This window comes from Cylas formicarius, unplaced genomic scaffold (genome assembly GCF_029955315.1).
Source record: "Cylas formicarius isolate icCylForm1 unplaced genomic scaffold, icCylForm1.1 PGA_scaffold_12__32_contigs__length_19106922, whole genome shotgun sequence".
Taxonomy (NCBI): Eukaryota; Metazoa; Arthropoda; class Insecta; order Coleoptera; family Brentidae; genus Cylas; species Cylas formicarius.
In genome coordinates this window covers 16706471-16722172 of record NW_026844225.1, presented here as the reverse complement: position 1 = coordinate 16722172, position 15702 = coordinate 16706471, and the positions used below count along the sequence as shown (strand labels likewise).

The following is a 15702-nucleotide window of genomic DNA, read 5'->3' as shown; positions in this document are numbered from 1 at the left end:
AAAACATATTATTTATTTTTAGGTACCCATGATGGGTAATGTTTATATATTACCACTCCGGTTTCGTAAAAAAAATAGAGATCGCTAAAGAATTAATTTCCGCAAAGGCCAGTGGAAAAACAAAAAAAAACATTTAAAAATATACTTTATTATAACAAGATATACAATAGAAAATATTTTACTTTTATTTTAGGAGCCGTGTATTCGTATGTGAGATGGTGTGGATCACTAGAGACTGTTAGACATCTAAAATGGCTACAAAATCGAACAACATTTTATTAAACATGTTACAAAAACCTGAGTCCCTGATTATTTTAAGACATTCAAATGTAACTTAAGATACTATTCACCAAAACCATCTGGAAGCATTATAGTGCATGAATTTTATTTGTCGCAACAGCTCACAATGTTGCTTTATGATAATTTCAGATGTCAATTTGTTATAATCCTAGCAAAGGTCTAATGACCTCTGCTAGCATAAATCAGAAATATACCAGCAACAAAATGCTCTGCATTGATAAATATAATCTACTTGACCAGTACAAAAAATTAGATCCCTAAACAGAGATTCTTAGAACCTGAAAACTGATTTTTGGAAAATCTACTATCAATTTAATGGCTCCCTAGATATTCATGCAAATTAATGCTTTACATAACTTGAATGGAATATTTATTTAATAAAAATGAAACGTTGAACATAGTTGCAAAATTTTACTGGTGCCTTTGTCCATTTTCGGACCAATTTAAAACAATATTCTCCAAGTATCCTACTCTAAAGAAACAAACTTTAAATAAAATAAAAACGGTTACATGACCAAATTCTCCAAAAAAAAAAAACAAAAGATTTATTCTGCGGCACCTGCAAAATTTACAATTTTTTGTGGAAATCATAAATAGAAAAAATCTTATTGGAGTAAAAGTTGCAAACAAAAAAATGCAAATTTGCAACCCCAAAGCAAATTACGCGTTGCCTGGAAATCGGGGCTGGTTGTTTATTATTACTGGAATTTTTTGTCTTTCTGAGTAGGGCTTAAGTCCGGAACACCCAGCACATCCCAACCTGAAAGGGACCAGTCCTCTTGCATGCTAATCAACTCGTCGAGTATATCCTTGAAACCAAGTAATCGATTAGTTGCGTTAGTAGTCCCTTTCCCACAAACCATTCGATTCGGGTAACTCAAAATCTGGTTCGTTATCGCTGAAAAGCTGGATACAAAAAATCTTTTCTAAGAGCTAAACTGGGATCAATGATATAATTAAAATATAACGGTCATTTACGTCACAAATTTCCTATTAAAAGTTCTGAGAACTGAAAAACACGTTACCGACTATTATTTTCCGTCTCTCAAAACTTTTAATAGGACACCAAAGTGTATGTTAAAAAATTGTATTTAAGGCGACATATACACTATACCCTATAGTGGCAACAATTGTATTAGTCGCCCAGATAATTAAAATATTACTTACTCCCAGCAAACCATTAGCATCAACATCAACAGAAGAAGGGCATTTACTTACTCCTAGTAAAGCATTGGCATCGAACGATGTGCATCCGTTCAACATATCTTTCAATTGATCCAGCTCGCTCTGAGTGTTGTCCAAGTGGACGTCAAGGTCTTCCCTAAAACAATCATTAGTACCAAGCGTACTAACGGGTTAATTGGCTTTAACTATCTATATCCTTTACGTCAATGAGACAAACCATGCCTAACCGTTTCAGTTTTATTTGGCTGAAATTGTAGGACAATTGGTCACCTGAACCTGTCAAACACTTAAGAAAAATTAGTGTGAATTTGCCAAAATGAATATGTATCAATATTAATTTTGCAGCAAGTTTGCGGGATTTTTGAGAACAGTTAAAAATCGCAGATATAATTAAAATGTTCCAGGTTACACAATGATCCCGCAAAATTCCTGCTATTTGGTATTTTTTAAATATTAATCGAATTAAAATTAAGTAGTTCGCAGACAAGATCAAATAGAGCTATAGTTTCAGTCAAATAGGTAAATAAAACCCGCCATGAAACAAGAAGAAAATCAGAATCCACTACTAACCCAGACATCCCCTTACTGGGGTTAGTTTGATCATTGGTATTAGGTTCAGAAACGGTTTTCTTGCTTAATGACATTCCTGCGGCCGCACTGCTCGTCTGTGGTTGAGTCAAATTACTTATCAGCGCATCCCGACTATTTGGATTTAAAAATATTTGCTCGTTAGATGCAGCATTGTTCTGCAAAGTATTAATCAGATCCTCTTCATTGTCGCATACCAAATCGCTGGGCCCGTCGATATGCTGCGAACAATACAATCAATATAAAGAAAAAGTAATAACGTGATGACCAATCAGACCACAAATTCCGGTTTGTCCCAAATAAAGTCGTTATTTAAGGCATCCTGCGAAACCTCCGTGGTTCCCAAGTCAACATCCGTAGTTCCCAAGTCAATATTCGTGGTTCCCAAGTCTACAGTCGAAGCGGTCGAGTCATTTTGAAGTGGTTCTGGAACATTTCCCGATGTCGCCGGGCTGTCAATCTAAAAAAAAAAAAATTCTCAAAAACCCAAATCAAAGGTCAATCAAAAATTTTATTAGTACAAAATAATATATTTTTATAACAACATTTTAGATTAATTTTCGGTTAAGTTCTGTAAACTATTAAAAATATCCGAGAAAAAACTGAAACATCATGTAATACTCACCAATGGCACCTCAACATTTTCCGCTAATAAGTCTTCAGGGTTAATGTCAATGTCAGCGTCCAGTTCGTGTATCGTAGGGCCATTTTCGCCCGATGGCCTATCTTCGGATTTCTTGCCCTTCATTTTCTTAGTGGGACTTTCGTGCAACATCAACGGAATTCGCCTTTTTACCCCAACGCTCATTCTCTGCGCTGTGGGCTGAACTAACGTGACCAAGAATTGAATTAACTGCAAAACAAAACGGTCGCTTTTTGACGTAGTTGGTTGGGATATCGGACCAAAACCATCCTGGCCAGCATATTTTTTCCGCACGGTTTTTTTTTTTTTACTTTAGCACAGGAAAATTGGATTAAACAGCGGAATAAAACATGGAGCCGAAGAATGAAAGTGTGTCTCTCTCAAGCACTTTTTTTTTGACCGCCCCGGTATACCATCAAACGCAAGAAGAGACTCCGTGTTTTTTCCTGTTTCTCCCAAATGAATTTAAATTGTCAGCCAATTGCAAGTTGCGTACCGTGATGGTTCGACCGGACTTGGAAATAGAATGTGGATCCGTGTGTTGTTACATTAACATTCATTTAAAGTTAAGAATAAAAAGTTAAATATTTCCCTAGTGACTCCAGAACCCCACTAAACCATTAACATTAAAAAGTTAACCAATTTTTAATTTTTTGTTCATTTCTTACACAAAAGTTGTTTGGATTCACTTATACTTTGAAAATATTAGAATACACAGTGTGTAAATTGAAATGAAAAAGTCGTTAAAAGTTTTTTTTTTTTAATTGAAACGCCCTATTTGTACAAGTTTGGCATTTTTATATATGGCATTTTAAGAAACATATATCTTTATAAAAACCCTCGGTTTTTCATGAAATTTGCAAATAATAATTGCCTTTTTAATTTACTATTATTATTTTCTACATGATTTCGTTTTTTATAAGTTTCATATACTTGAGAAGGTTTTTTGTTGCATTAAAACATCCATTAAAATAAAAAACGACTAAGTTATGTGGATTTTGTTGTTTCATCGTCACCTTATTTTTACAAGCAATAACAACAACGGAATAAAATAGATAACTATAGAGACCTGCCAAATGCGGCTAATAAACTATACAACAAAATTATAGCGACAGGCTTCTAAATATCTCCGAAACGATTTTACTTCAAGACTGGTCTTGGTTTAAAACAAATAACACAGAAGCGTAGAGAAATTTAACATAGAGACACACTTGCAGTGATGTCAGATTTATCACTGTCAATAAAAAAATTGTTAACACCTTAGATGTTTACGAACATAGCAAACTTTAGAAGTGTATCACTCAAAGATTACTAGAATTATACGAAATCTGACAACATCGCTGTTAGCATTTTTTAAAAACCCCAAGTATTGAACTTTATCGTTCCGAATTTTACAGTTGTTACTAACCCGGTGTATGAATCCAAAAAACTTTATTATCTATTTTTTTTTCAATTTTTAACAGATTTTGAGAGAAGGAATTACCTCATATTAAACGAACCTCCCCATTGGCTGATGTAGTAAAATCTATTGTGGCTAACTATAATACGTGTCAAGAAAATTTTTGCGATAGTCTTACGATACGACATCCTGTTTACAAGTCCGGACGCGTTTTAAGGAGGAAAAACGATGAGCCAGTTTTGTAATTCAATTCGAGCAGTTTCTTTGCCAAATTTTACTTACAGGTCGGAAATATAACAATAGTTATCGAGTAAATATCGACGACTTTAAAAACGAATAAAAAATTCGGATCGGAAAGTACTATTTAGAAGGAATTGAATATCTCCAAGAAAACAGCCAGCACAATCGGAAAAACTGGTTCAGATATTTATACAAAGTACTTCCAATGTCGCAAGTTTCGAAAACCTTGGAGTGACGCAATGGGTGTGTCGCTCCAATAAAAAAAAGTCTCTGCCAATTTTGATTTTCATCTTACAGTTGCAAGAAGTTACCACGAAATGGTGAAAATCTAATAAAAAACAGAAATCGAATTAAATATTCGTTTTCAAAACTATCGATAAAAAGTCGATAATGTGAAAGCACTTTACGCAGGAAGTACATAAATAGTATTTTAAGATGCGCAACAGAAACTGCGAAGTTGCTCCATAAGAACTGGTGACTTCTTGAACCACAATAACCAAAGGATGAAAATTTTGAACAAAGCATGCAACATCCAGGTAAGATTCTAAGTGACACCTAAGATTTCCATCCTTTGCTCGCCTTGCATTTGACTTTCCCAAACAAAAATTAACAAATGCGAAGCCGAATTGAACATTGATACATCGGAAAATCTCCCAAAGATCGCTAAAGAAAATATCTTTGGGGACACAAAGGCAAGGGAAAAACACGTAATCGAACAACTACAATAGAAATCTAAACATCAAAATACGTCGGAAAGGAGAAAGCTCTTCATGCGGAAAACACCGAGGCGGTAAATAAATAGGTGAATTTGAAAAATTTGGCCCGACTTGTGATCCGCAAGCTACTACAAATTTTCAAATTCACTGGAACATAAATCTGTACATTTAGTTACAAGGTTCTTGAATTTAAATACCTGTAAATCCTCTGAAATCTTACAAACATTTAAATGAAGGGAGAAAACAATAATTAAGCATTTTGAAAATATATTGACAATCACACTTGACATAATTTTTACATAAATTCGTCAATTTTAAATTGTTAGCATGTAGAAATATTTATTCGATATATAAAAATGTCATACAAACTATCGCAATAAACACCAACAAACACACCAAAATTGTACGCATTTGTTTTTAGTCAAAAGGTTGCTAAAAGCAGACACAAGTCCACTAAGTATTCCTTATTTTGGAAATTCTGCAAATTCTGCAACCTGTCGGGGATGCAGAACAAACAAGATTTACAACTGTTACAAAATTACTACAGAAAGCCCGGTAGACAACGCAATTTCTACATGTATTTTTAACAGATAGAAATTGTTGTCAAAAATACATGAATTTTTAACTGGTAATTTTTTAACGGTAGGCACGATGCAATTTTTTCGAGCAAAATGGGTTGATTATTTTGATTTTAAACGTTGTTTTTTAAATTATGATACAATAATTCATACTTTTTAGTGTTTGTTAGTGTTAAATAGATAAACTTTATGATATTTGTTCTGACCATGCAATAACTTGTGGGTATAATGAAAATCAATAATCCCAATTCTAAAAAGAAAGCAATTATATTAATTTATGTATTAAATAAAACTAATTTCAGTGCAATTCTCTTACTTAGGTTACATATTGCAATACAGTTTTTTTTAACAAATTGTTTCTTGGCTTGTTTCATAACAGTTCTTAATTTTTCTGTTTGAGTTTTGCAATTTTTTAAACAAATTGGCAATGAGCCTTTTGTCTGTAGCAGGTTCTACAGTTGCTTCTTGAAAAAAATCCACTTGGATCTTTGGTGATTTTGCCTTTATTGCAGTTTTCATAGTGGTAAAAAATATAAGTTTATGAAAACAAACGCTTTGCGCCGATTTACACGCACAAATTGGAAAAAAATAGCTGGTAATTTTGCCGGACAAATTTTTGCAATTTACTAGTAGACACGTTGCAATATTTACATGATAAAATATATGCAGAAATAGATGTAGAAATTGCATCGTGTCTACCGGGGCCAATGATTGAAAATTTTAGGGTTCACTTCAACGCTTTCTATTAGACTTTGAAATATCAAACATATTTTTCAAATTTATTTGACCATTAAATAAATTATCATTAATAAAGAAGAGTCACACTCTAAATTAAGGAACATGAAGGAAAGAATGACGAAGCAATATTTTTGGGAAAATTTTGGCTTTTCTCTAGTTTCTGTTATATTCATATTTTTGACTGACATATGAGCATCAGCACAACACAGAGGTGCAAATTCAGTTAAACAATCACAAACTGACTTTTGCGCCAGCCTACATAAAATTAGCAAATTAAAAAAGAACTACGATTAAATGCGTTGCTTTGATTCGAAGAAAAACTTAATTTCAAAAATTTAATAAAAGTTCATCATCTACGACAGGTTGCAAATGGCCAAGTTTTCAGTTTACAGTTACAGTTCTTGCGTCCACCTTTAAGCGTGTCTGTTTCTGAGTGTTTGTGTGTGTAAATATATGCCCGTGATGTTCATAACAAAAATGAAAATCACATGCTTATATTGCAAGTCCCTGATATTTTCATCCTGCATTGTAAATGATGAAACTTGGCCATAGCAATATTTCAGGTTTCAAAAAAACATATAGACAAGTCGCCTATATATTAATTTGACTTACGCTGATTTACCATACCATGTTACTAAATTCAAAATGTAATATGCAATCAAAAACATGTAAACACAGGATAGACCTGTATGTATATAGCAGACAGATTAAATCAAAGCACTTTTGAAAAAGCAACATTTTAAACGTTTTAAACAATACGTTACAGTATATCGAAAAAAAAAATTAATACAATTATATAATCGTAATAGTAATAGCAACGAAACATTTACTTCCATTACTTTTAGGGTCCAAGCCTTAGGTAATTCAAATCGTAGTTCTTTTTGAAAATTTAAAGCTATCTTTCTAGGGCAACAAAATTCTAGGCAATACGGCATTAACACGTATGTAAATAAATATAACGTTTCTATTCGCAAACATTCCAAATCATTACCATATCCAAGTAATTTGAGGCATGTCATTTCAATGTCCTCAATTCGAGGAGCGGAATTATTCACGTCTAAATAAAAATTTTGGGAATTAGAAACACAAATAGTTTTTTTAGAATCTACTTCAAAAACCAAATGTTTTACATTGCGTTTGTATCCTTTTAAACACTCTGGGAAAATTTCAAGTATATCGATCAATATTTATTTGTGATTGAAATTGTTATTATCAAATACAATAAGATTGAGCAAATGAATATCAATGTCAGAAGAATCAGGATCAAGTAACATAGTTAGATCAGAATTTGAGTAACGGTCGGGGAGAAGTGAAAAATACAATATGAGTACAAAAATAGCGATTGATACAGGTAATGGCCAGAAAACACCTGAAATCGCAACTAATCGAGACGTCAGTAAAAATGAATGGAAACGAATTGCACCAGTGGGAATACAAATCAACAGCCAGGAACTAAGAAAAATTGCGAACTCCTATTTCTTGGTGACCAGGTTATCATTCAAAATAGTGAAGACAAGCTGCAAATATGAAGCCACAAACAAAACCTGTTATCAGTAATCTGAGATTTAAAAGACTCCATACAAAAAAAACCAAGACAATGAATTGCATCTCTAGGGAAAGATGAAATTCGTACGAAAATTGTAGTCCATAATCAATCCATTGAAAAGGGTTCCGTACGAAGAAGACAAAGATATCTTTAATAAAACTAACAGCTACCAACGGATGTGCGGGATTCTACGAAGAGCACGTAAATGAAAAACTAGGAAAGAACATGGCAATTCCCACACTACTAGGCATGACCACTAGAAAACAAGATTACAGCTCTGTAAAAGGGTGTACTTAAGAACTATAAATACAACCAATAACAGATGTAGATCCAAATTGCAAAAGAAGATGAAAGAAGAGAATTCCCAAGAAAGCCTCAATTAACCATTAGGAAGAAGCATCGGCTGATCTAGGTTGAGATGGTGAAGCCGGAACAGGCAAATATGCCTAATCCTGGAAAGACAAATGTTGACGATATTTCGAAATCTACTACTGTTTGCCAATAAGAGGCCTATGATAAATATGATAAAATTATAGGAATGGAATGTGTCCATTTGAAGAAGAACAGACTTAAAGATTTTCTTATTGAAATTTTTAACAGCTATTTGTATTTATTTATTTTCAAAATTTCATATAGTTCTTTTATAAGGAAATTAACAACAAATATATGACAAAGGCTTTCAGTCAGAGAAATCGATAGATGTCAAACAACATTTGTGAGAAAAATTTAAACTATGCCAGAAAATGACAGACAAGAATATAAGATTTTAAAAGTATATATTAATTCAAACAATTATTTTCTCCAATTTTTTTATCATACTTCCAAGAGGTTCTGACAACTGATACCCGTTCAATTCAAGCAGTCAGTTTCGTTGCCATATTTTATTTGGAAGATGGAGAAACAATAACAGTTATCGAATAAATATCGACAATTTTAAAAACGGATAAAAAAAATCGATAGAAAAATACCATTTGGACCGGACCTGAAGTAAAGGACTCTAAAGGGAAAATTCGGAAAAACGATATGCAAACTACTTCCATTGTCGTAAATTCTGAAAATCTTGGAGTTCGTTTTCAAAACTATCGATAAAAAGTCGACAATGGACAATAGTATGCGAATAACTAAATTAAAAAACTTATATTTAAGATCGATTGTCCTTTTCAAAAGCGCTTTATACAGAATGTGCGTACATATGAATTTTATTTAGGCGACAGAAAGCGTGAAGCTGCTTCACAAAAGAACAAGTGATTTATTGAACCACAAATAACCAAAGGATGAAAAATTTGAACAAAGCATGCAACACCTAGATTTGATTCTAAGCGACACCTAAGTTTTCTATCCGGTGCTCGTATTGCATTTGACTTTCCAAGACAATAATTAACAAATGCAAAGCCCAATTGTACGTCGATACATAGAAAAGTCTCCCAAAGATCGCTATTACATCTTTGGCGACACAAAGTCAAAGGAAAAACACGTAGTAAACGAACAACTACAATAGATATCACAAAAATATGTCGGAAAGGGGAAGGTTCTTCATGCGGAAAACACAGAGGCAGTAATTAAATAGGTGAATTTTAAAAAAATTCTAAAATATAACGACAACATGAGTCTGTACAATTAGCAGCAAGGTTTTTGCATTTAAATACCTGTAAATCAACTGTAATTTTACAAACGTTTAAAATAAGGGGCAAAACAAGGATTGAACATTTTAAAAATATGGTGGTAATCACACATGATATAATATTTACATAAATTCGTCAATTTTAAATTTACGCAAGTAAAAATATTTATTCGATATCTAACAATATCATAGAAACAATCGAAACAAACACCAACAAACACAGTAAAATTGTACTCATTTGTTTTTAGTCAAAAGGTTGCTAAAAGCAGACACAAGTCCACTAAGTATTCCATATTTTGGAAATTCTGCAAATTCTGCAACCTGTCGGGGATGCAGAACAAACAAGATTTACAACTGTTACAAAATTACTACAGAAAGCCCGGTAGACAACGCAATTTCTACATGTATTTTTAACAGATAGAAATTGTTGTCAAAAATACATGAATTTTTAACTGGTAATTTTTTAACGATAGGCACGATGCAATTTTTTCGAGCAAAATGGGTTGATTATTTTGATTTAATTTTGATTTTAAACGTTGTTTTTTAAATTATGATACAATAATTCATACTTTTTAGTGTTTGTTAGTGTTAAATAGATAAACTTTATGATATTTGTTCTGACCATGCAATAACTTGTGGGTATAATGAAAATCAATAATCCCAATTCTAAAAAGAAAGCAATTATATTAATTTATGTATTAAATAAAACTAATTTCAGTGCAATTCTCTTACTTAGGTTACATATTGCAATACAGTTTTTTTTAACAAATTGTTTCTTGGCTTGTTTCATAACAGTTCTTAATTTTTCTGTTTGAGTTTTGCAATTTTTTAAACAAATTGGCAATGAGCCTTTTGTCTGTAGCAGGTTCTACAGTTGCTTCTTGAAAAAAATCCACTTGGATCTTTGGTGATTTTGCCTTTATTGCAGTTTTCATAGTGGTAAAAAATATAAGTTTATGAAAACAAACGCTTTGCGCCGATTTACACGCACAAATTGGAAAAAAATAGCTGGTAATTTTGCCGGACAAATTTTTGCAATTTACTAGTAGACACGTTGCAATATTTACATGATAAAATATATGCAGAAATAGATGTAGAAATTGCATCGTGTCTACCGGGCCAATGATTGAAAATTTTAGGGTTCACTTCAACGCTTTCTATTAGACTTTGAAATATCCAACATATTTTTCAAATTTATTAGACCATTAAATAAATTATCATTAATAAAGAAGAGTCACACTCTAAATTAAGGAACATGAAGGAAAGAATGACGAAGCAATATTTTTGGGAAAATTTTGGCTTTTCTCTAGTTTCTGTTATATTCATATTTTTGACTGACATATGAGCATCAGCACAACACAGAGGTGCAAATTCAGTTAAACAATCACAAACTGACTTTTGCGCCAGCCTACATAAAATTAGCAAATTAAAAAAGAACTACGATTAAATGCGTTGCTTTGATTCGAAGAAAAACTTAATTTCAAAAATTTAATAAAAGTTCATCATCTACGACAGGTTGCAAATGGCCAAGTTTTCAGTTTACAGTTACAGTTCTTGCGTCCACCTTTAAGCGTGTCTGTTTCTGAGTGTTTGTGTGTGTAAATATATGCCCGTGATGTTCATAACAAAAATGAAAATCACATGCTTATATTGCAAGTCCCTGATATTTTCATCCTGCATTGTAAATGATGAAACTTGGCCATAGCAATATTTCAGGTTTCAAAAAAACATATAGACAAGTCGCCTATATATTAATTTGACTTACGCTGATTTACCATACCATGTTACTAAATTCAAAATGTAATATGCAATCAAAAACATGTAACCACAGGATAGACCTGTATGTATATAGCAGACAGATTAAATCAAAGCACTTTTGAAAAAGCAACATTTTAAACGTTTTAAACAATACGTTACAGTATATCGAAAAAAAAAATTAATACAATTATATAATCGTAATAGTAATAGCAACGAAACATTTACTTCCATTACTTTTAGGGTCCAAGCCTTAGGTAATTCAAATCGTAGTTCTTTTTGAAAATTTAAAGCTATCTTTCTAGGGCAACAAAATTCTAGGCAATACGGCATTAACACGTATGTAAATAAATATAACGTTTCTATTCGCAAACATTCCAAATCATTACCATATCCAAGTAATTTGAGGCATGTCATTTCAATGTCCTCAATTCGAGGAGCGGAATTATTCACGTCTAAATAAAAATTTTGGGAATTAGAAACACAAATAGTTTTTTTAGAATCTACTTCAAAAACCAAATGTTTTACATTGCGTTTGTATCCTTTTAAACACTCTGGGAAAATTTCAAGTATATCGATCAATATTTATTTGTGATTGAAATTGTTATTATCAAATACAATAAGATTGAGCAAATGAATATCAATGTCAGAAGAATCAGGATCAAGTAACATAGTTAGATCAGAATTTGAGTAACGGTCGGGGAGAAGTGAAAAATACAATATGAGTACAAAAATAGCGATTGATACAGGTAATGGCCAGAAAACACCTGAAATCGCAACTAATCGAGACGTTAGTAAAAATGAACGGAAACGAATTGCACCAGTGGGAATACAAATCAACAACCAGGAACTAAGAAAAATTGCGAACTCCTATTTCTTGGTGACCAGGTTATCATTAAAAATAGTGAAAACAAGCTGCAAATATGAAGCCACAAACAAAACCTGTTATCAGTAATCTGAGATTTAAAAGCCTCCACACAAAAAAAACCAAGACAATGAATTGCATCTCTAGGGAAAGATCCAATTCGTACGAAAATTGTAGTCCAAAATCAATCCATTGAAAAGGGTTCCGTACGAAGAAGACAAAGATATCTTTAATAAAACTAACAGCTACCAACGGATGTGGGGGATTCTACGAAGAGCACGTAAATGAAAAACTAGGAAAGAACATGGCAATTCCCACAATACTAGGCATGGCTACTAGAAAACAAGATTACAGCTCTGTAAAAGGGTGTACGTAAGAACTATAAATACAACCAATAACAGATGTAGATCCAAATTGCAAAAGAAGGTGAAAGAAGAGAATTCCCAAGAAAGCCTCAATTAACCATTAGGAAGAAGCATCGGCTGATCTAGGTTGAGATGGTGAAGCCGGAACAGGCAAATATGCCTAATCCTGGAAAGACAAATGTTGACGATATTTTGAAATCTACTACTTTTTGTAAATAAGAAACCTATGATAAATATGATAAAATTATAGGAATGGAATGTGTCCATTTGAAGAAAAATAGACTTAAAGATTTTCTTATTGAAATTTTTTACAGCTATTTGTATTTATTTATTTTCAAAACATCATATAGTTCTTTTATAAGGAAATTAACCCCAAATATATGACAAAGGGTTTCGGTCGGAGAAATCGATAGATGTCAAACAACGTTTTTGACAAAAATTTAAAATATGTCAGAAAACGACAGATAACAATATACTTTAAAAGTATATATCAATTCAAACAACTTTTTACTCTATTTATATCATCTAATAATAAACCGACCACCCCGTACGCTGCTGCAGTAACATCCATAGTGGCTGCGTTTTGAAAATGAGTTCGTGTCAAAGAATTGTCCCAGATGGTGTTATACCACATCTAAGGAGGAGTAAAAACCGATGACCCAATTTTGTAATTCAATTCAAGCAGTCAGTTGCGTTGCCAAATTTAATTTGGAAGACGGAGAAACAATAACAGTTATGGAATAAATATTGACAATTTTAAAAACGTATAAAAAAAATCGATCCGAAAATACCATATGGACCGGACCTAAAGTAAGGGAAAAATCGGAAAAACGATATGCAAACTACTTCCATTGTGGTAAATTCTGAAAATCTTGGAGTTCGCTTTCACAAATATCGATAAAAAGTCGACAATGGATAATAGTATGCGAATAATTAAATTAAAAAACTTAAATTTAAGATCGATTGTCTTTTTCAAAAGCGCTTTATACAGATTGTGCGTACATATGAATTTTATTTATGCGACAGAAAGCGTGAAGCTGCTTCACAAAAGAACAAGTGATTTATTGAACCACAATAACCAAAGGATGAAAAATTTGAACAAAGCATGTAACATCTAGATTTGATTCTAAGCGACACCTAAGTTTTCTATCCGGTGCTCGTATTGCATTTGACTTTCCAAGACAATAATTAACAAATGCAAAGCCCAATTGTACGTCGATACATCGAAGTCTCCCAAAAATCGCTATTACATCTTTGGCGACACAAAGTCAAAGGAAAAACACGTAGTAAACGAACAACTACAATAGATATCACAAAAATATGTCGGAAAGGGGAAGGTTCTTCATGCGGAAAACACAGAGGCAGTACTTAAATAGGTGAATTTTAAAAAATTTCTAAAATATAACGACAACATGAGTCTGTACAATTAGCAGCAAGGTTTTTGCATTTAAGTACCTGTAAATCAACTGTAATTTTACAAACATTTAAAATAAGGGGCAAAACAAGAATTGAACATTTTAAAAATATGGTGGTAATCACACATGATATAATATTTACATAAATTCGTCAATTTTAAATTTACGCAAGTAAAAATATTTATTCGATATCTAACAAGGTCATAGAAACAATCGAAATAAACACCAACAAACACACCAAAATTGTACGCATTTGTTTTTAGTCAAAAGGTTGCTAAAAGCAGACACAAGTCCACTAAGTATTCCTTATTTTGGAAATTCTGCAAATTCTGCAACCTGTCGGGGATGCAGAACAAACAAGATTTACAACTGTTACAAAATTACTAAAGAAAGCCCGGTAGACACAACGCAATTTCTACATGTATTTTTAACAGATAGAAATTGTTGTTAAAAATACATGAATTTTTAACTGGCAATTTTTTAACGGTAGACACGATGCAATTTTTTCGAGCAAAATTATTATTATTATTATTATTTTGATGTAATTTTGATTTTAAACATTGCTTTTTAAATTATGATACAATAATCCATACTTTTTAGTGTTTGTTAGTGTTAAATGGATAACTTTATGCGCACTTGTTCTGACCATGCAATAACATGTGGGTTTAAGGAAAATCAATAATTTCAATTCTAAAAAGAAAGGAATTATAATTATTTACGTATTCCTTAAAACTAATTTCTGTGCAATTCTCTTACTTAGGTTATGTATTGATATATAGTTTCTTTAAACAAATTGTTTATTGGCTTGTTTTATAATTATTCTTAATTATTCTGTTTGAGTTTTGCAATACCCAGTTTTTTAAACAAATTGGCCATGAGCGTTTTATATAATCATATTTGAGAGGGGAAAGCAATGAGCTTTTTTTCTATAGGACGTTCTACAGTTGCTTCTTGAAAAAAATCCACTTGGATCTTTGGTGATTTTGCCTTTATTGCAGTTTTCATAGTGGTAAAAAATATAAGTTTATGAAAACAAACGCTTTGCGCCGATTTACACGCAAAAATTGGAAAAAAATAACTGGTAATTTTGCCGGCCAAATTTTTGCAATTTGCTAGTAGACACGTTGCAATATTTACATGAAAAAATATATGCAGAAATACATGTAGAAATTGCATCGTGTCTACCGGGCCTATGACTGAAAAATTCAAGGTTCAGTTCAACGCTTTCTATTAGACTTTGAAATATCCAACACATTTTTCGAATTTTTTAGACTATTAAATAAATTATCATTATTAAAGAAGAGTCAGACTCTAAATTAAGAACATGAAGGAAGGAATGACGAAGCAATATTTTGGGGAAAATTTTGGCTTTTCTCTAGTTTCTGTTACATTCATATTTTTGACTGACATATGAGCATCAGCACAACACAGAGGTGCAAATTCAGTTAAACAATCACAAACTGACTTTTGCGCCAGCCTACATAAAATTAGCAAATTAAAAAAGAACTACGATTAAATGCGTTGCTTTGATTCTAAGAAAAACTTAATAATTTCAAAAATTTAATAAAAGTTCATCATCTACGACAGGTTGCAAATGGCCAAGTTTTCAGTTTACAGTTACAGTTCTTGCGTCCACCTTTAAGCGTGTCTGTTTCTGAGTGTTTGTGTGTGTAAATATATGCCCGTGATGTTCATAACAAAAATGAAAATCACATGCTTATATTGCAAGTCCCTGATATTTTCATCCT

At 32.2% G+C, this 15702-nt stretch overlaps 1 protein-coding gene across 5 annotated transcripts in view; it reads right to left on the bottom strand.

Annotated features, from left to right (window-relative positions):
* Positions 1–128: 128 nt before the first annotated feature.
* The window catches only part of LOC132708522 (heat shock factor protein-like), a 38313-nt gene continuing 22739 nt past the window's right edge, over positions 129–15702 (bottom strand). For 3 of the 5 annotated variants that reach the window (XM_060680859.1, XM_060680861.1, XM_060680860.1), the window contains exons 6-9: positions 2699–2926; positions 2351–2533; positions 2056–2294; positions 129–1621 (exon numbers count right to left, since the gene is read on the bottom strand). In XM_060680859.1, the coding sequence (XP_060536842.1) occupies positions 1378–1621; positions 2056–2294; positions 2351–2533; positions 2699–2926 (894 nt within the window). In that variant the 3' untranslated portion in view covers positions 129–1377. The remainder of the gene's footprint in view (positions 1622–2055; positions 2295–2350; positions 2534–2698; positions 2927–15702) is intronic. The other 2 variants (XM_060680863.1, XM_060680864.1) reach the window with 2 other exon arrangements.